This window comes from Gossypium hirsutum, chromosome D07 (genome assembly GCF_007990345.1).
Source record: "Gossypium hirsutum isolate 1008001.06 chromosome D07, Gossypium_hirsutum_v2.1, whole genome shotgun sequence".
NCBI lineage: Eukaryota > Viridiplantae > Streptophyta > Magnoliopsida > Malvales > Malvaceae > Gossypium > Gossypium hirsutum.
The window spans coordinates 4,172,973-4,193,066 of NC_053443.1; the positions used below are offsets into that span (position 1 = coordinate 4,172,973).

Consider the following 20,094-nt stretch of genomic DNA (forward strand, 5'->3'; position numbering starts at 1 on the left):
GCAAAACTCATATGTCCCATCATTTTTTTTCAGAAAATCCAATTCCACTCGATCATAAACTTTACTCATGTCGAGTTTAAGTGTCATAAGACCCTTCTTCCTCACTCTCTTTTGATGAAAGGTATGTGAAATCTCGTAGGCCAATAAAAATATTATCTGAAATTAAACGGCTCAACACAAAAGCACTCTGGGCCCCATCAATGCAATCCTCCAACACCCTTTGGAATAGATTTGTTACCATCTTAGCAATCATCTTATAAAGAATCGTGCATAAACTAATAGGCTTAAAATTCGCTAAATTCATCAGGCAAGGAATTTTAGGAATTAGCATAATATTTGTAACATTTAAAGAAACTAAAGTTTTACCTTCATTTAGTACCTTCAGACAATAAGAGAAAATATAATTCCCATCAAAGTGCCAACACCTTTGATAGAAGAGAGTCAGAAAGCCATCATCCCTTGGTGCCTTCGTAGGACCCATACCATTCAGTGCCTCCAAGACTTCTTTCTCTGTGTATTGTGCTGTCAACAAATCATTTGCTTAATTAGAGATACATTGTCTTACCCCAAACAGAATATAACCCGTATCATCAATCCCCTTTGACTAAAAAAGAGATTGAAAATAATTCCTAGCAATGCATTCCATCTCAATCTCCCTTCTCATTATCCGTCCATCCCCCCTTGCAAGCCACCAATTCTATTCATTCTTCTTCTTTGAGAGGAAAAATTATAGAAAAAAGTCATATTTTTATCCCCCAACCTCATCCAATTCGCCCTTTCCCTTTGTTCCTAGAAAAATTCATCTTTATCAATCTCCAAATTTAACTGAACTTTATTATCAATCAATTACGCAAGGTTATCATCTTTTCTATCCCCTTCTAACAAAACTCCAAGCTTCATTGTAAACTCCTTTTTTATCCCCACTTTCTTTCTTCTAATTTCTATTGCCCATCTCTCCAAGCCAGCTCGAACCTTCTCTAACTTAACAAGCATATCATCGTCGCCCTCTCTTTAAAGATTCCTAACCTCTTGTTCAAAAGTCTCATTCAACACCCACCATGCCTCGAAATGAAAACATTTGGGTTGAAGATTATATCCATCTTGCTCTAACTAAATAAGAAGTGGACAATGATCAGAAAAAGAGTGTGGGAGATGACGTACCATCGCATTAGGAAACAGAGCCATCCAACCTTCATTTTCTATCCCCTATCTAATCTCTTCTTGATAGTTATTTCTAGGAGGTTACCTCTCTCCTAAGTAAACCATGGTCCAGAATATCCTACATCCACCAGTTGACAAATAATTAAGAACCTCTCTGAAAGCCTCCATTCGCCTTTCCTCCCTAGGAAGCCCCCCTTTTCTTTTCAAAGAAATACAAAATCTCATTAAAATCACTTCCCACAAACCAAAGGAGATTCTGGGAGTAATCTAAAGCCCTGAGTAAGTTCCATGTGTCATATGTATTAAACGAATCTGGAGGCTCATAAAAACCCGTAAGTCTCTACTTATTTCTCTCCTCACCCTCATTAACTTCAATGTCAATATGATGTCTTGAGAAACTCCTCAAAGTGATACTAGAATTTCATTTCCACGCTAGACTCAAACCCTCTTGAGAACCATCAGTTGCAACATCAATCCCGTTCAAAAAACCAAACCTCCTATGAACATTCTCCATCTTTCTAGAATTTAATGTCTCCATTACGAAGACAAATTGGGGATTATACACCTTTAGCACATGCCAAAGTCTCCTAACAGCCCGTGCCTCCCCAAACCGCGGACGTTCCAAAAGAATGTTTTCATTGCGATTGATCGGCTTTCCCCTTGGCAACCGCTGATGTAATATGGTTACTTCCCAACATCCTCCTACTTCTAACAACAAGAGATCCCAATTCCTCTCCATCAGCATATTTGTCACCCTCCCTTCAAGGTCTCTTTTTCTCATCACCCCATTCAATCACGCTTTCTTCCAACTCATGCTCCATATTCGTTTGATCATGTATTTTTAATGACCCCCTATCCAAACCTGATACAAGATACAGATCCCCCTCCACATTTACTCATAACATCGGATCAATGTGCCTACCCAAGTCATAGTCTACAAAAGTGTTCCCCCTCTTTACCCCTTCCCCATCTTCTCGTAGCTACACGTTGCTCATTGTAAGGGTTCTTCCAGATTGAGCTCACAATGACAGATCCTAACCCATTTCAGCTACATCAAACCCTAGCGCCATTTTAGCCTAACAGAAAGAATCACTGTGCCCTAGTCGTCTACAGAAAAAAACAAAATAGAGTCAAACATTCGTATGTAAAACTAACATAGGAACAAATCCCAGTCGAAAACATAACTCTCTTCTTCCTTTTCAAAGGTCTCCTAACATCCAACTGTACCCTTATACGCAAATAGGTACACAACCCCTTTCCCAGATTGGTGCCGTCGAACTCTAAAATATTCTAAAAAAACCCCCCGATTTGACGTGCTAAAGTCTCAGTATAAAAACCTGGTGACACTTCATGAATTTGTACCAAAAAATAAGCAAAGATTAATGGTACCTTTAACGGATCTTCCTCCTTCTCCAGTTGTTATAGCATCAAAAGATAGTTGTTAAAAGTCCATGGTGATCCCTTTAGTACTCATTCCAGATCCATCTTATGAAAAAATTTGAATAAAAACCTTTTCTCCCCCAGATATGAGATTTGGACCCCTTTTACCAATGCTATAAATTTACTATCGTACTTCTCATCGTTGGGAAATGTATAACACTTGCCATAAAAAAAAATCAAACTAGATAGATTAATTTTCACAGGTACAGAATCAAGATCAGTTTGTGCCTACAATATTTCGTCTTCCTCATCATCCGACGATAAATCTGCCAACTCTCTCTTGACAATTCAAAAAAAAAAACAAAACGAATAGAATGTAAAAATGAAAAAATGAATTCAAACTAAACTCAACTCAACGTGGTCAACAAAACCACCAATAATGAATCACTAAAAATAAAACAAAAACCTACTAGAAACAGCAGACAGAGGCGTGCTAAAATAGCAAGATCGACAGTCTTTGTATTATAACAATTTAATTTGTCAATAACTTTTCAAATTTTATTTCGAATTAACAGTTGTGCGTACGCCAACCTCCACCAAGCTTCAAATGACTATTGAAAAAAATTGAGAGAGACTGACACATCTCATAAAAATGAAGTAACTACTAATTTTGGACCACAAAAAATAAAAGAACGAATATATCGAAAACTTCAAAACCACCAATTTTAAATTATCAATTTTGCTATCACATCTCGATTGAAAGCTCATTTTAGTTTTATGAAAAAATTTGTAATACTTTGAAAGCCACTAACGTTTTGCCGCATAATCCGTTTTAGTTATTTAAACATTAACATTTATGTATATTGTAAAAGTAAAAAACTCAAATTTTACTGTATTACGTGTAAATTGTAAATTTAATTTTTATATTCTAATTTGATTAATTTTATTTTCTATATATTTTGAATTTGAAACTGTGATCATAATTTAAACAATAATAGTTAAATTTGTTTGATCGAATTCTGTTATTAGCCTCGCATTATCCGTAAATTATTGATTTAGTCATCATTCTTCAATTTAATGTTCTTAATCTTTATACTTTAAAATTTTGAAATTTTAATTCTAACTCAAACAATAGGAATTAAATTCATTAATTAAAATGATGTTGCTTTTTTTTTTTAATATCATATGGATATAGTAAGTTGACACGGCATAACACATATAGCAATATGATTATCGCATAAATTTTGAAAATATCAAAATTTCACATAACAAATTTAACGGCTATAGTTTGAATTAAAATTGAAATTTCAAAATTCGAAGTACAAGGACTAAAAATGACTAAATTAGAATGGATTAAATCTTCAACTTCCGCTTAGTTAAAGAATTAATATATAATTTGACCTTGTAAAAACTAAATGATGATTGTTTGGTATGGAAGTCGAGTTTTGTTGCCCTGTAAGCGTGTTAAGTAATCATTTGTGTCTCTTTTATTCTTTTTAAATATCAATTAAGCACATGTTACGATTTTTTAAATCCATGTAAAGTTAAAAAAATCATTAATGTACTAAATAATAACCCAAAACTAAAATAATATAATTTTTTAAGTAATTCAAATTTGAAATCGATAATTTAGACAAAACTGGATTTTTTTGTTGTTAGAAGAAATAAATCTTGAAATTATATATAAACTTTAATCTAATATACAAAATCATTCACTAACTGTAATTTGGTGCAATCATATACATGAAATTTAAGTTTTTTTATTTAATTTTCACATTGCATGTGGCACATTTTTGTTATTTCATATAGAAACCACTTATATGACAATCTGTTAAATTTAAGAAAATTAATAAATTATCTTCTTGTAAATTAATAAATATAAGCTTTTATATTGTAGCAACATGGAAATAATTTAAATGTAGGCATATTTTTTTAATTTAATGAAATGAGACATTAAAAATTAAAATTTTGTATATTAAAGTATGCATTAAATCTTTAAGTGTAAAATTAAAAATTATTATGCAATTTTTTATCGTGAAATTGGACAGCGTTGAGGCAAATTTGATAATAAATCCATTTTGGTGATTGAAATGTGTACAAGCAGCAGTCCCTTTCTGAAAACAAAGCGCAATGTTTGTCGTCATCGACAAATATAAAATAAAATAAAATTATAAATCGTAAAGCAAGAAGTTAATAAAATAATATGATTTTTTTAATGTATTAACATACACGTGTCTCTTTTCCTGTGTTCAATTGGATCCACCGATAGATTCTTACTTTATGGTTGGATTCAAACATTTTAATCACAAACCGATCACTTTATTTTATGTCCATAAATAAAAAATCTAACTCGGATCTGTTGTGAGAAGACATTTTTATTGAATTATTCCCACAAGTCCTTGGCGATGTGTCACACGCTACACTTGTCACCTATTGTTTGGGAACATGATTCACAACTTCTTTTTTTCTTTATCATTCTAATTTTGAAATTTCACTACTCAATTTTAAAAAATTATAAAATGTTATTAAATTATTTAAAGGTTTTCATTTAACTTATTGAATTATTTAAAAATTTTAATGAAATCACTAGCAATTAAATAATCGGTATAATAGATCACTACCTATTGATAAGTAAAAAAATATATCTTAGGTCCAAGTTGATCTGATGATTAGTGTCGCAGATCAGAAAAGAAAGCTATTTGAATTTTGGTTCACAGGTTCGTGACGGCCAAAGCTGTTTCATAAAAATAAACTAAACTTAAAAGAGAATGGGAAGGATGTTTTCGATTGTTGTAGGTCGTGTGAACAAATAAGGCCACACAATAGTAATTTTAACAGTCTAGTGACTTAAATGAAAAGTTTCAAATAGTTTAGTGACTATTTTGTAATTTTTTAAAGTTAAGTGACCAAAACGTAAGTTACTGTAGTTCAATGTTCTTGGGTGTAGTTTACCAAAAAAATCCAGTTATAAGCATTGAAATTAAATGGGATACTAGCAAAAATTCCCCCTATACTTTGACAAAATTGTCAATGTGGTACCTGCACTTTTAATTTGTCTATTTAGGTCTCTAAACTTTTTTATCATCGAACATTTTGGTATATGGGGTTGACGATGTTAATTTCTATCAAATTTTGATATGTGGGCCAATGAATGGACACCACGTTGTAGTGGGGGTTTGGTAAATGGGTAGATAGAAGGGCCTTGAAATAAATTTCCTTTTTCTTTACTTTTTTGGTCAAAAACATTTAAAATAACACATTAAAAAATTATTAAAAAAATAATTTTAATTTTTTTTTCAAAATTTTAAAGTTTTTTAAAAATATTTTTTAAGAATGGTTAAAGATAAATTTACGTGTCATCCTCTTATTTCTTCACATGTTAGCCCCGTGCTTGTCCACATTAACACATTCTTAAAAAAAACAAAATGATGTTAGTGTAATGATCAATCTGTGTAACAGATGCGAACCTTAATGACCAAAATGATCTAAAAAAAAGTTTAGAGGTCATTGTAAAATAAGTTGTCAAGTTCAATATCCAACTTATAAATTAAGTGAAAATTTTATTAAATGATTTCCCTGTAATCGATTCACAATTTCGCACAAACTCAATTGAGAAGAAAAATAATCCTTGTTTAAACACAATCCAATTTGAGTCAAAATTTTTAAGTCCATGAATAATTTGATCTTTTAATTAGAAAAATAGCCATAAAATATCAAATTTGAGAATTGAAAAATGAATTAAAAAATATTTTTTGGATTCTCTTTTTGGTGATTTGGTACAAGTTATTGTTACTTGCTGATTTGGTACAAGTTATCAAAAAGTATAAATAAGATTTAAATAATGTATTCTTTATAAAAGGTAAATTACATTAGTAGCCATTCAAAGTATTAATAATTATTTTTGTCATCCAACTATGAAAAGGTACAAAACGGTTACCTATTATTTTAACTGTCTTTTTTCTATCACCAACGGGCTAACAGTGATAACTTTTAAAATCGGCAAAATAGTAACTTTAACCCTCAACATTTATAGATTGTGTAAATTGGTCTCTTTTCTGTAGTCTTGCTTTTCTTTGTGATCTTTTTACTTAAAAGTGAAAAAAAATAAGTTTATCAACTAAATTTGATTGAAAATATACAAAAATAGAAACACCCAAAAATCTAAAATAACAATTTTCATCTTTTCTCATTCTTTTAAAATTAACCCTCAACGTTACAAAAAAAACTACAAAAAAATACCAAAATAAACAATGTATAAATGTTGAGGTTTTTTTTAAAATCAAAACTAAATTGGCATAATTTATAGACGTAGAGTTAAAGTTGCTATTATGCCAATTTTAAAAGTTGTTTGTTAGTCAGCTAGTGACCAAAAAATATAAAATTGAATAGTTAAATGACTATTTTATAACTTTTCAGAGTTGGGCCAAAAAAAAGAAATTTACTAATAGTTGGGAGACCATTTTATAATTTTTCATAGTTGGATGACAAAAAAATCTACTAATAGTTGAGTGGCTATTAATATAATTTACTCTTATAATAATAAATGATTCCAATTTCAATATATGAAAATAATTATTTATAAATCCTTTTAAAAACATAAAATGTAACGTAAACAGATTTTATTTGTATTACTATTTAACTTATTGTATTCTTAATTTAGTTCTTTTTAGAAAAAAAATTAATTAAGCCTTTAAAAAAATTTAGCCGTTAAAAAAATTCAACCTATTGAATCTTCAATCACACAGACAAAAAAAAAAACAATAAACTAAACACAATTGTTAATAGAAATTGTCAACTGAATGGTTTGACCATTGATAACTCTAACGTAGATAACGATAAGCACCAGAAGAAGAGTGTTGACATGGAAAGATTTTAATTTCTTTTAAAAATATATTAAAAATTAATAATAAAATATACATACCTAAATAAATGGTAGTTTAGGTTCATTTGAATTTTGATAACTATTAGTCCAAATTCCTTTTAGATGAGGGCAAAAGTGTAAACAAAATTAAAAATTATAAAATTATTAATTATTAAAAAAAGTATAAAAGTAAAAATCTAGAATAAATTTGGACCAAATAGTTAATATACTTGATACAAGATACAAAGTTAGGGTTTATGATAAAAAAAATCAAATTCCAAAATTTTGAAGGGTTGGAATTATTTTTTTAAACTAGTTTTAGCTATTGTTCTACCAAAAATTTGAAACTCGAGAAAAAAAAATACAAAAGGCAAAGAGGTAGATGTCTTTGCTGGCCCTCTTCCGACATCATTGCTTGATATGATATGGTTAAATATCTAATATTGTATTTAAAATTTTAATATATTTAATAATGTTTTCTTATATATATATTAATACATGAATTATCAAAAATGAATATTGATTAATGTTTAAAAATTGTTGGTGTTTGAATTAAAGAGTTCAATTTTTTTATAATTATTAATATTAATTATTAATATTTATTCACATTCATTATAGAAGTGTATTTTTTTATTAATTTTTATATGTTTTTTTTATCTTTTTTACTGATGTGACATATCATGTCAACGTTTTTCTATGTGGCATTTTTTTGTGCATATCATCAACCACATCAACGTTATTAACAATCAAATTGGTTGATTAACAATTTTTGTTAACGAAAAAGCTTAACTGATGATTATTATTATTATTTCATTGAGGGTCAATAGGTTGAATTCTTTTAAAAGTTTAATTATCTTTTTAAATTTTTATTAAGGGTTTTTTTTTACTTTTAAACTTTTTAATTTTTATTATTTCTTTCGCTTAGAAATTATAAATTAGAAATACACCGTCTAATTTTTTCTTTGAAGAGTAAATTTGATATTTAAAACATTACAAAAGAAAGGAGTACAAGTAGGGGAATTCTAACAGTCGATTTGGTTAATACCCAAATTGAATTATCATTAATTGAATTAATCAAAATAATGAAAGTCTTAATTGTTAATTGAACTAAAATTTTTTCAAAATCTTTTAACCAACCTAAATAATTTCAGTTAATTCAGGCAGTTGATTGAATTAATCAAAATTTATCCATACTTTTTTTTTGTTCAAATAAATTTAAAACATAAAAAAAATACCATTGCAATGTTATTTTTCTTTGCTTTTAATTCAAAAAAGAAGGCAAAAACAACAAGAAGAATAGAAGATGGTCTGGCGTCAAGTGGCGTCCACCTAGACTTTCTTTTGAGTTTGATGATGGGGAAAAAATTTAAGGCTTCGTTCTTTTAAACTTTTTACTCTTTTTTAGTTTAAAAATATATAAATCTATTGTGATGTTAAGCTCATTATAATAATTTGTATAAATTCAATTAATTTTAAGTCTATTCTTTAATTTTTATATTTTGGATTTACATATATTGGGCCTATAATATTTTATTATTAATAATTTTAGTTAAGCAGTTAATTTGATTCAAATTAATTATCCGATTTTGAATCGAATTAACTGTTAATTGAAATTTCAAAAAAAAAAATCTTAACTAATTTCCAGCTGAATTAAATACGGTGACCGATCGAATTAGATACCATGAACGACCGATTAATCAAAATAATTCGATTGAATCGGCTAAATCAAATTATGCACGCCCTAAGTACAAGGACCCTAATACATAGGAAATAAAGCTTTAAAAAAATACACATAAAAGAAAATGGCATAAACGCTTGGTTGAAAGTTAAGCTATACTGGGAAAAATGTCACACTAAGGAATAACGTAGAGAAAACATGAAAGTCATAAATATAAGCCATACCATTAGGCATCAGCAACTAGGACAGATCTCAAGTCTAAAGCTTAGAAATTACTACATGGGTGTTGTTGAAACGTTGCTTGGTTAGAGGGACCTAACAAGCTACACACAAGAAATCTTATCCATTAGTCACCTATCATCTAAAATTCTGAGGACTAATCCTGAAAGAAAATCCTAAAAATTAAGACTTGGTGTGGTTACCAAGTTCAGAATATTTTCCTTTTTTCATTTTAATCAATGGTCAAGCCTGCCAAAAGGAGGCCGTGTAGTACCTAAGACTGAAGAATGGTGCCTGTGCTACACAGTAAAGTTTCGACGAATTTCAGTGAACATGGGATTTTTGTTTACTCTTTTGATTGTGCTTTATATCATAAATTTTGAAGTATTACTATATTATTTAACTTCGAAATAGTGTATTAAAATAGCTTTATTTGGTTGGTCGTCAGATTCAATTAACGAAGTCCAGTTCCCACCTCATCCATCAAACACTCAACTACAATGTTCAATCCAATTGAAGTACTATGAGTGAGGTTCCAAAGGATGTTTCAGGTTATTGGGAAGGGTTGGTTCATCAACTTTCAAAGCCAATTAATAAATATCTTCTAATTAATTTGGGCATGTTATATGACCTCCTATGTATCTCAAATAGTGGGACTTCTTTTGGGTACCAAAAACGATTAGGGCTTTGATAAAATAACAATTTTCCATCTTCTAAGCAGAGAATGCACGATAAGATTAAAAACATGTTGCGCTTTCAGTTGATTGCATGCAAGTAACGAGGTTTAGTGCAACAAGTTACTGGGCACTGTTGTTTCAAAAGGAGGCTTCGATGGTGGTCGAGTGAGATTGAAATGGTTGAAGACCATATGCTCGTCACTCATGCCCCACGAGTTCAATGCTTCATCCACTAGCATCCACTCATTTACTTTACAAAAATTTAATGTTCTTCCTTCTACTTTAATTTTGTCAGATTTGGTTTTCCAAACATTAAAAAATTAATCCAAATGCTAACGTTGCCAAATCTTATTATAAAATTGTTGACCTATCAATTCATAATTTGAAAATTTATATATAAGGAATTAACAAATTTCAATCTTTGGGTTGATTATGTGATAGTATCAAATTAAAGATAAAAGTAAAATTTTTATTGTTAAACTATGCCCCAAATCCCTATATACTTTGAGATTTGAAATTTACTCACTCTATTTTTTAGATTTAATTTTTTTATCTAGTTGTTACCACCAATGAAATTCTTCTGTTAAATTCTCTAGTATGATATTTTGAAATTAGAAAAAAATCACTTTGTTGTCATGCAAAAATAAAAATAATATTAATTATTTACACTAATTAATGACATTATAAAAGTATAAGGATCAAATTATGTCAAATTAAATATATTGATTAAAATTCAAGTTTCAACATAGTTTAAGGGCCAAATTTAAAAGTTGATCATCGTATTGTAATATCACTCTTAAACAATTAAAATTACATATAACTATGTCATATTTTAATTAAAAATTTAACTATATTAAATATTGGAGCTAATTAATAATATTATAAAAATATAATAACCAAATCAGACTAAAAATTAAATATCAATTTTAGGTATAATAGGAGGCCCAAAACTAGAATTTAATCATTTTTCAAAATATAAAAAAAATAAGTGCTTTAGGCATAGGGTCCGTTGACCTTCCTTTTATATGTAGTTACTAATTTGGTTTCCACCCACACCTCACCTAAAGTTAAATATTAAAATTTTTAGTAAAAATTTTAATATTGTAATATACTCTAAGTTTTTGTACTATTCATATAATTGGAATTAAATTTTCATGCTTTTAGAAATTTAATCTGTTTATTTTTCAAATTTAAAATTGTAAATCTATTTGTTAATACTGTTAAAATTATTTTATTAAATTTATTAGTGTGTTTAGAAATTAAAAAATACTTATATCTATGTAATAAAATGATGTCGTAATGAACCTAAATTTAATAAAAAATTTTAACAATGATATCAGTTCTTAAAATTTCACATCAATAACTGACGATATCATCAAAATTGAGGTACCAAATAATTTCAAAATTAACACTCAAATTTTAGCAAATATAAAGATCAAAACTAAAGTTTAACTATTATATAATTTCAAAAAGCAAAGAGATTAAAATTAAAATTTAACCATTATATTATCATTTAAAAAAGTATAGATATAATAATTTAACAAAAATAAATGACTAAATTCTAACCAATAGAAATAGAGTGACTAACTTTTGAAGTAGAGAAGAGATAAAATGAAGTAACTTTTCAAATTTCATGAATATTAGTTACTGAAAGCTGTAATTATGATTTAACCTAGCTGACATGTTTTAGTTGAGGAGTCAGCAGCTTTGATATCAGATGGCTTGCAGAATGTTTCCAAACCATATAGGAGGATGTTAGACCACTATGAACCCTGTAATTACCATCGGTCTTTCGCCATTTAAACTGGAATGGCCTGAGATATAGGAACAATTCTTTGAATGCCAATTTAAAGAAAAAAAAATTCATCTTATTTATATATATATATAGATAGATGTATTTGCACCACAAAATGCTAAAATCTAAAAGGATTAATCTTGGCTTTGAAAGAAAGGATTTCTGGTTTTCAAGGATATCATTCACACAGTTTTTTCTTCGCTCTCTGCTAATATCCTCTTGCATGCCTCATAACACATGAATGAAATCCCAGCTGCAGGGACCAATTTCATGCAGCTTGGTCCCAACCCTCTATAAAGCCCTGCCATCCCCTCTTTCTCAACTATGCTTGTCAATGCTTGAATCATGTTGTGGCATTGTCTTCCATTAATAGCACCAGCCTGCATCTGCTTCCGAGCCACCTCGAGAGGGTAAGTTGCCGTGCTCGAGATCGCACCGGCCGCTGATCCTATTAGAAGAGTCATAACATTCCCAATTTCCTCTTTCTTAAAAGCTTTTTTATAAGCATTTCTTAGTGTATCATAAGCAAAATAATTAGAGGCAGCATAAGGAACCACCCCCATCACACTTGGAGTGAGGCCTTTGTATAGTCCTCCCGGTCCTTCAGCCTGTACAATTTTCGTAACCGCGTCGAATAGGTTCTTGTAATCTTCCTGCAAATCAAAGCAAAGCTATAACAGGTCAAGATAGATGCTTCAATGAAGAATTAGTTCATTAGTTCTTCACCAAAGTTCATGCTTACATTGACAGTTAAACGAGTTTTGAGCAACTCGAGAGGGTACGTCAACAATGTCGAGCTAACTCCGGCAACAGCACCGGCAATGAATGAGGCTGGCAGAGGGAGTTTGGGATGTTCCCCATGTTCAGGCGTCAACTGTTTCTTGACTGTCCCGTATGCAAATAACTGTGCAATGGAATATGAAACAAGATAGAAATTGATGATGAACATAGAAAACTACTAATCCTTCAAAGACTAAAATGCACCCACCCACACACACACACAAAAGATCAGTGAATGAAGGATAACTGGCGTCCTAAGGCATGGTGAACAATTAACAAAAGTGTAAGGACAATAAATGAAGTGCCTAACTACATACCTCGATAGCCTTGCTTGGAGCCACTCGAATGACATTTACTAAATTGCCTCTAAACAAGCCTTTCCATCCCTCACTCATGGTGATGTTATCAAACACTTCAGCCATGGAATTCCCACAACTTCCCACCATCAAATGCGTTTTAATGGTCTCCAATGGAGCCACTGCAGTCCTTGATACCGCACCTGCGACTGCCCCACTCATCAACTTCCTTAATGACGCATTCCCAATCTTAATTCTAAACTTAAACCCACTCTTCTTCTTCTTCTTCTTCTCCACTAACCTCTCAGCAATCTCAAGTTCATCATCCAAAACCAGATACCCGGGCTCAGAGATTGAAACAAGACTGGCAAAATGGAACTTTGCAGTACTCTGGAGTGGAATTTGAGGGTTTGGTGAGATGGCAAAACCCATTCCAGCTTGATTAACACTAGCAAAAAACCCATTTGCTTTCAAACTAACTCTCTTAAGAGAAAAAGAACATTCAACAATCTTGACACCTGAATCACTAAAAACCACATCTTTGTAGCCATGTTGAAGAAGTGGGAAACTTTTTTCAGCCATTTAATCCTTCTAAAACACTTGAATATGAAATGGGTTTTCTGCAACTGGAAATGGATGTTGGATAAAATTGGTTAATAAGACAAAACGAAGAAAATTCAGAGGAATACAAGAAAGAATAGATGCATGAAGAAAGGGTAATTGAGATTCTCTCCTCTCAGTCTCTCCAAAGCCAAGAGATGGGCCAAAGAGAGAGAGAGAGGAGAAGAAAGAGTTGTGCAATGGCGCTGATGAACGAAAGAGTAGAGAGTTGAGGGTCGGCCTACCATTTGCTGTGAAAAGGTGGGGTTCCTTTGCTGCAAGTGGAAACATCCTTCACAATTTCTTTCTCTTTTTTGGGTTAATTGAACGGTCAGAATTTCAGAACAGCTGTGCTACGTCAATTTTATTAAGAAAGGAAATATCTTACTCTCAAAGTATTATTATATGCCAAATAAATTGATTCAAAGGAAAGAATTTAAATGAGAATTGAGTTGGAGGGTATGATCACTGTCTCCTGTACGAGAAAAAAATTAGTGTGAAGAGGAGGAATGAATCTAGGGCGGTGGGCGGTGGCCCTTGGATTTTTTATTTTCTTTTTATTATTTTCTTATTGGCTCTTTACTTTTCTTGCCTTTATCGAGCCTTCATTTTTCTTAATTCCTAAACTCAAAATATTAATATCAAGTTAAAAGTTTACCAAAACTCAAGGGTGAAATAAAAAAAAAAATTTAGGGTTCAAATTTAAATTATAACTTTTACAATAGTAAAAATATAATTTCACTATCTTAATAGCTTATATTTTTATAATTTTTAAAATGTTAAATCAAATTTTTATTATTTTTAAGGAATTAAAGTGTAATTTTATTTTTACTAATTTAAAATTTTAAAAGATATAAAAAAAAATTCATGGAGACCAGGCGAAGTACTCATATCTTATTGTAAAATTCATTTTAGCCTCTCCCTTATTAAAAGGAATATTTTAGTTTTTATATATTTGAAAAAGTTGACATTTTAATGTCAAATTTGTTATCAATGGAATGACATAAGTTAATAGTGGCTGACGTGATATTAAATCAAATATTAAATTAAATTAATAGGTTAAAGAACAATTTTGAGGAATAAATAGATGTAAGAAATTGATTTTACTTTTACCTCAAATTGTTTTTTTACATAATTGTTGTGTTTAAATTATTTGTAGTTTGGTCCATATTTGAAATGTCATCTTTTCAAACGCATAATGATTTTCTTTTAATATAATACAAGGACTCATTGTAAACTTTAACCATTATATCAAATATGGTTGTAAATTGGGATATCGAAATTAAATTTTAAGGTCTAATTATTTTATTGGGTTTTTATTTTATTTCTTTTACAAATTCATCAAATCTGTGGTCAATGGTTTAACCCCTTTGATCTCACTTTCAATCCCAGGACAATTTAAAAATAGAAAAGAAAATATTTTAATTAAACAAACGTAGGATATAGATATAGAGACTAAGAATTGAAGTGGAGCGATCATCAGGATTTATAATCTATCACTTCAATTTAACGTTAATTATGAATTTTGCTCAAAAATTTATTATATGATTTATCAAATAACTTTTTAAATCGAGTCTAGTCTGCATTAACAAGAAGAGAGAAATGGATTAGAGAATGCATATGCGTTGTAGTATGTGGTAGCTTAGACATTATATTTTATATCTTTCATCTGGCATTTATTAATTAATTTAGTTTAGAGACATTTTTAGTTATGAAAAATAATTGAATGAATAAAATATACATATAGCAAGAAGGATAGAGCTCAATAGCTTTCAAAAATCTCTTTAGTTTAGTACAAAATTGTAGAGTAAAGCTTAGGATATCCAACTTTAAGAAATTTATGTTTATTTGTAAATAAATTATGTTGACATTTAAGAAATATTCAATTATTATTATTATTATATTTACATTTCATATCCTTATGGGAGAAATTTATTTTCATTTATTAAAGGTTTATTTGATTAATGTCAATATAGTTACGAAACATCGAATGTCTTAGAATAATTACATACAATTACTTTTTAATAAATGATAGAAACACATACCCAGTCAATAATGGTAAATGATTAATATATCAATTTTTTTTTTAAGAAATAGTAATTTCCTTCCTTCCAAATAGGAATACAACATAATAACAAATTTTAATCCACATTTAACCATTAAAGCTTAATTATAACATTGAAAAATAATTTGCAAGCAGTGGTTTGTTAAACGCTTAATTCAAATTATTGAGTAAAAAAACATTAAAAACTAATACAAAAATAGGTTATAAATACGTCTAATTATAAGTCTCTTATCTTTTTAAATGTGAATTAGTTTTTTAATTCGAAGATCAGATTAAAAATAAACATAAAAATCAAGATTTGGATATGGTAAATATTATGCAATAAAAATAATTTCCTTTGGTTCTGTTTTACAATTTCTTCTACCGAATATAGTTTATTGAGAAACATTTTATTTCTCTCTGGAAAAAAAAAAAAAGAAACGTTTTATTTATTTATTTGTTTATTTATTTTGTTCTCATACATCCCCACACGTATCGTTTTCACTCTCTTTTATTGACAACTTATTTCGTTTTCATTGGGTTGAATACTAGAGTATTAACACCCAATGGTTTATATATTGAGGGAAGTGAGTGGCTAATTTGTGTGTATTCTACTTAGATTCTGACGAGAAGAGATGCTGCATTTGTTGCCACAAGATTCAGATAAAAATTTATATCTTGCTGACTGAGGGGACCTCTACATCTCTCAAATTTTAGAGCCATATCTTAATATCTGGGCTCTCTCTGCCCTTTAAGTTATGGTTTAAAACCCCCCTGTTTAGCTCGCCATTAAATGCAGTTGCCGCACCACAGTCCAACGGTTACACGGCGGGGAACCGTGTTACCTGTGGATGGTTGGGCAGTGTCTTAGCATCTCAAAGATCAGTCGTGTCTCTAATGGTGAAGATAAAGGTGTTTGTAGATGGGGTTTGGCTACCAGCTGCCCCAAGCCTCATTCACAAAGTGAGTGAATAAAAAATTATGTAAATTTATAAATATATATATACATATAAATCAAATGAGTTTAAATGGTTAATTTGAATTTTAAAGAATAAGGTCAATTCGAACAAAGGTGTAAATGCTAATGGCTTTTTTGCCATTATGCCTAAAAATTAAATTCAGGGGCTAAATAATAAATTAAGCCTAATAATAATAATAATAATAATAATAATGTGAAAGGGCCATTTTACGGCATGTATGGTCTTATGTATGATTGGTGAATTAGATCTTTGTAGAAACCTTGGTAAAAAAGTATATTAGCAGTGATGAAGAGAGTTTGATTCTAGTTTTAGAGGTTGTTTACTTGAATCCGACGGGAGTCAACTCAATAATCAGATAAATATGGAGCGGTATGAGGCTGAGGTTTTGTGGGGGTACAGAATAATTATCCTATTGGTAATGATAAAACAGAAGGAGCCGAAACAAAACAACTATGCTCCAACCCATTTTTCAAACAGACCCTTTCGTTTTCTATCTAAACCTCCTTGAACAAATATAAGCAGATCAAATAATGTAATAATTTAAACCTGTCTCAACAAATAGAACCTTTGGTACAAATAACTCTCTTGTTAACAAGATATCCCAAATCTCTACAAGCTTTTACCAGAATGTTAGAACCTAATAATTTTATTAGGCCTTGCCTTTCTTTGAAGATCCTGGTCCTTTCTTTGCACCCTTCTTATGAAGTTGCTTTTTGGGTTTCAACTTGTTTGAGGTTGATGATGACCTCCCTTCTTGATTCTTTCTATTTCTAGCTTTCTTCTCTTTTTTCACATTATACATTGTAACAGCCTGATTTCAGAAGGAAAAAAAACCCCAAAATAATAAGGCTCAGATTATCAACAAATTGAGTTTACAACCAAATCGACCAAAATACATGGCTCAAACCTACCTTGTCAACGTTGAGTATCTCATGTGAATGCTTAGAGATTAGCTTGTTTAGAACATTCTCAGTTTGCTCCTTCTCCCTTGAGCATATCCCCGACCCTTCAACAACCGGTAAGAACTGAACAAAAGAACAGGAAAATATTAGAGCATGTTAATGTAGTTTATGAGAAATATTTACATTGAAACACAGGTCAAGAGGCCCAAGATTTCAAACCTTGCGATGCTTTCCTTGCTTTTTAGCAGGCTTTTCTCCTGGCAATTTCCTATCGAATTTCCCACCACTGGCTGTAGATGTAGCAGCCATCCCAGCTACATTCCCCAATTCATCTTTGGTTACTTTCTTAGGTGGAGCTTGGGTTCCTGTTATGGGCAAAGCCGTAGCAGCAAGCTGAACATGGCTGCAGCAAACCATTTAAAGTAAAATCAACTTAAGAAAAACATAACACATAGCCAAATTCTTAAACCAGAAATAGTGATATAAAATGATAGCAAGGAGTCTGGCAACAATTGGAAGACTCAACCAAAGATCTATTTTATTTAATGCCAGCTTATTAAAGTGTCCAAACTTCCTCATGAAGAACTACGAAGTTTGGATGAAAATGATGCTTATAGAAAAGAGATCGAAGTTTAATTCCAGCAACCATCGACACCCATAAGCATGATCTGTAAAATCATAGGCTAACCTTTAAACTGCTAAAATGACATAAATATTAGGGTCCAAGGGAATGCCATCAAAGAATGGGAATTGCAGGTTGGAATAGGACTAATAGCATTGCGTGAATAAGATAAGAAGAGGGTTATTTATACCAATATGTGTCGAATATGATTAAGATATTGACCAAAAAAAGGAGCAAAAGATCTCTACTTCTAGAAAATAGCAATGTCAATTTCTACATATATTCAAAGAATGGGTAAAACCTTGGCAAAGCACCAAGTTTTGCAGCTTGTTTCAAGTTCTGGAGGCGATTCTTCTCTTGCTTCTCAACCCGTTTCTTTTTATCATCTTGTCTTTTAGCAAAAGGATCCTCTCCTGGCTCTGGAAAAAACAACAATCATGGTCAACACAATCAAACATGTCCAATATGTTCTATTAGATGCTTGTAAACTAATGAAGTAAAGGTCTATCTATCACTTGATGTGTAATATATTTATTTCCTGCAAAAGCATTTATGCTGTGTTTGTAGTAATTAAAAAGTCAAATATATATAACATTAGTGCATCTTCTATAAGGAAAAAAGTCCATTCGATACTCACCATCAGTCATCTTGGCCTCAATGATGGGTATGTCTTTATCATCATTGACACGATCATAACCAAAGCGACGTTTCCATGCACCAGTCTGTTCATCCCATACAACTTTGTCCTTTTTACGTTTCTTTATACCTACAAGATATTCCAAAAGGAAAAGGCAAAAGCAGGTAATCTTCAGACAATAGAAAATGAGATTGCACTCTAAAAGAACCATGTAAGTACAATAGGTGAAACGGATTACCTTTCTTTTTAGCAAACTCCTCCCACTTTGTAGGAGGTTTAGGCTTTGGAAGCTGAAAAGACAAGCAAATAAAGCATTTCAGTTCTCATGGCAGCTTATCAACTAGACTTTCGAGAGCGCCAATATGCTTGGCAGTACTAGTATAAAAAGAATTAAGAAACACAACCACATAAAGCATTGCTTATATACACTAATATAAAATCCAACTTTCAAGAAAATTAAGTAAAAGGTCAGGCTTACATGCTTCTCCCTTGGAAGTTTTGTAGTTGGAGGAGGCAGCTTAACAAGGGGCCCATCTACATCTTCGGTTGAAGGTAAATTAAACAGACTATCAGCAACCGCTTGAACCAACTTGGTACCCTCTTGTAAACATTCCTTAACTAGTTCATCCCTAAACATATAGAGCGGCAATCAATAGATCAATACAGGAACAAAATTCCACATCTTTTACAGATCAAATAAGCAAAATAAAAACCTGCAGTTCATGCTTTGAAGAAAAAAAAACTATCTTAACCAAGTTTGAAGGAAATAAGTATCATAGTGCATGGCTATTCAATTTATTTAAGAGCTCCAAATCACCTTTGCCCCCAAGAAATTTCTCATGATTCCAATAAAAAAAAATACCCCAAAGAGAAAGACGAAAAATATCCATATAACAGATCATCTAAAAAATCAAACTGAGGCAAACTACTACGAAAACAATAATTATTATGAAGGAACAAAAGGGGCAAACCTGGAAGTGGGGAGGGAAGGAAAGTTGTGAAAAGGGTTAAAAGCGAGGAGATTTCCCACATCAAGTTGAAAAGGGTTCTGGTTCTCCGTCTCCATCTTCAGCTGGCGTTGGTATGGAGTGCTTGCTGCTAAGCAAGGCTATTAGTTCGGCTTCTTAAAACCTAATAAGGAGAGGGCAAAGCCAGGCGAGGACTGCGCCCATTTACGTCTCTAAACAACAGTGTGTACTACTTCGTTATTTCTTTCAAAAATAGAACACCTAAATCTCTGGCCCAAAATATTTTCAATGTATTTTGGGCCTAAATTTCGATTGGGAGCCAGCTCGTTTGGAACTTAACCTTCAAATACGTAATGCATGTTATGGAATAGAAATGAAATGTTAAATTTAAAGTGTATTTTCAAATAATATTAAAATTTATACTTTTTTTTAGAGAAAAACATCAATAATATTATAACAAAACCTATATTATATTAAATCTGTTATGAATATTT

The 20,094-nt window shown here is 30.8% G+C and overlaps 2 protein-coding genes across 3 annotated transcripts; both read right to left on the minus strand.

The window, feature by feature from the left end:
• Positions 1 to 11,822: 11,822 nt before the first annotated feature.
• LOC107953704 (adenine nucleotide transporter BT1, chloroplastic/mitochondrial) lies at positions 11,823 to 14,054 on the minus strand. Of its 2 annotated transcripts, XM_016889090.2 has the most exons (4): positions 13,693 to 14,054; positions 12,869 to 13,473; positions 12,514 to 12,675; positions 11,823 to 12,424 (listed from the first exon to the last, which is right to left on the minus strand). In XM_016889090.2, the coding sequence occupies exons 2-4, from the start codon at positions 13,427 to 13,429 to the stop codon at positions 11,954 to 11,956; spliced, it is 1,194 nt and encodes a 397-aa protein (XP_016744579.1). In that variant the 5' UTR covers positions 13,430 to 13,473; positions 13,693 to 14,054; the 3' UTR covers positions 11,823 to 11,953. The 2 variants fall into 2 exon arrangements, with proteins under 2 accessions (XP_016744579.1, XP_040953059.1); XM_041097125.1 differs by having other exon boundaries at positions 12,869 to 13,971.
• Positions 14,055 to 16,986: 2,932 nt separating this feature from the next.
• Positions 16,987 to 19,847, minus strand: LOC107953703 (ribosome biogenesis regulatory protein homolog). Its single transcript, XM_016889089.2, has 8 exons — positions 19,604 to 19,847; positions 19,111 to 19,261; positions 18,871 to 18,922; positions 18,633 to 18,761; positions 18,297 to 18,414; positions 17,593 to 17,776; positions 17,383 to 17,496; positions 16,987 to 17,282 (listed from the first exon to the last, which is right to left on the minus strand). The coding sequence occupies exons 1-8, from the start codon at positions 19,696 to 19,698 to the stop codon at positions 17,121 to 17,123; spliced, it is 1,005 nt and encodes a 334-aa protein (XP_016744578.1). The 5' UTR covers positions 19,699 to 19,847; the 3' UTR covers positions 16,987 to 17,120.
• Between the last annotated feature and the right edge of the window lie 247 nt (positions 19,848 to 20,094).

Coding starts and splice junctions, on each gene's coding strand:
- LOC107953704 (XM_016889090.2), bottom strand. CDS start 13,429: ATGGCTGAAAAAAGTTTCCCACTTCTTCAACATGGCTACAAAGATGTG. Junction 12,676..12,868: donor CTCCAAGCAAGGCTATCGAG/GTATGTAGTTAG, acceptor TCCATTGCACAG/TTATTTGCATACGGGACAGT. Junction 12,425..12,513: donor AAACTCGTTTAACTGTCAAT/GTAAGCATGAAC, acceptor TTTGATTTGCAG/GAAGATTACAAGAACCTATT.
- LOC107953703 (XM_016889089.2), bottom strand. CDS start 19,698: ATGGAGACGGAGAACCAGAACCCTTTTCAACTTGATGTGGGAAATCTC. Junction 18,923..19,110: donor AACTTCCAAGGGAGAAGCAT/GTAAGCCTGACC, acceptor TTGTCTTTTCAG/CTTCCAAAGCCTAAACCTCC. Junction 18,762..18,870: donor GGAGTTTGCTAAAAAGAAAG/GTAATCCGTTTC, acceptor AATATCTTGTAG/GTATAAAGAAACGTAAAAAG.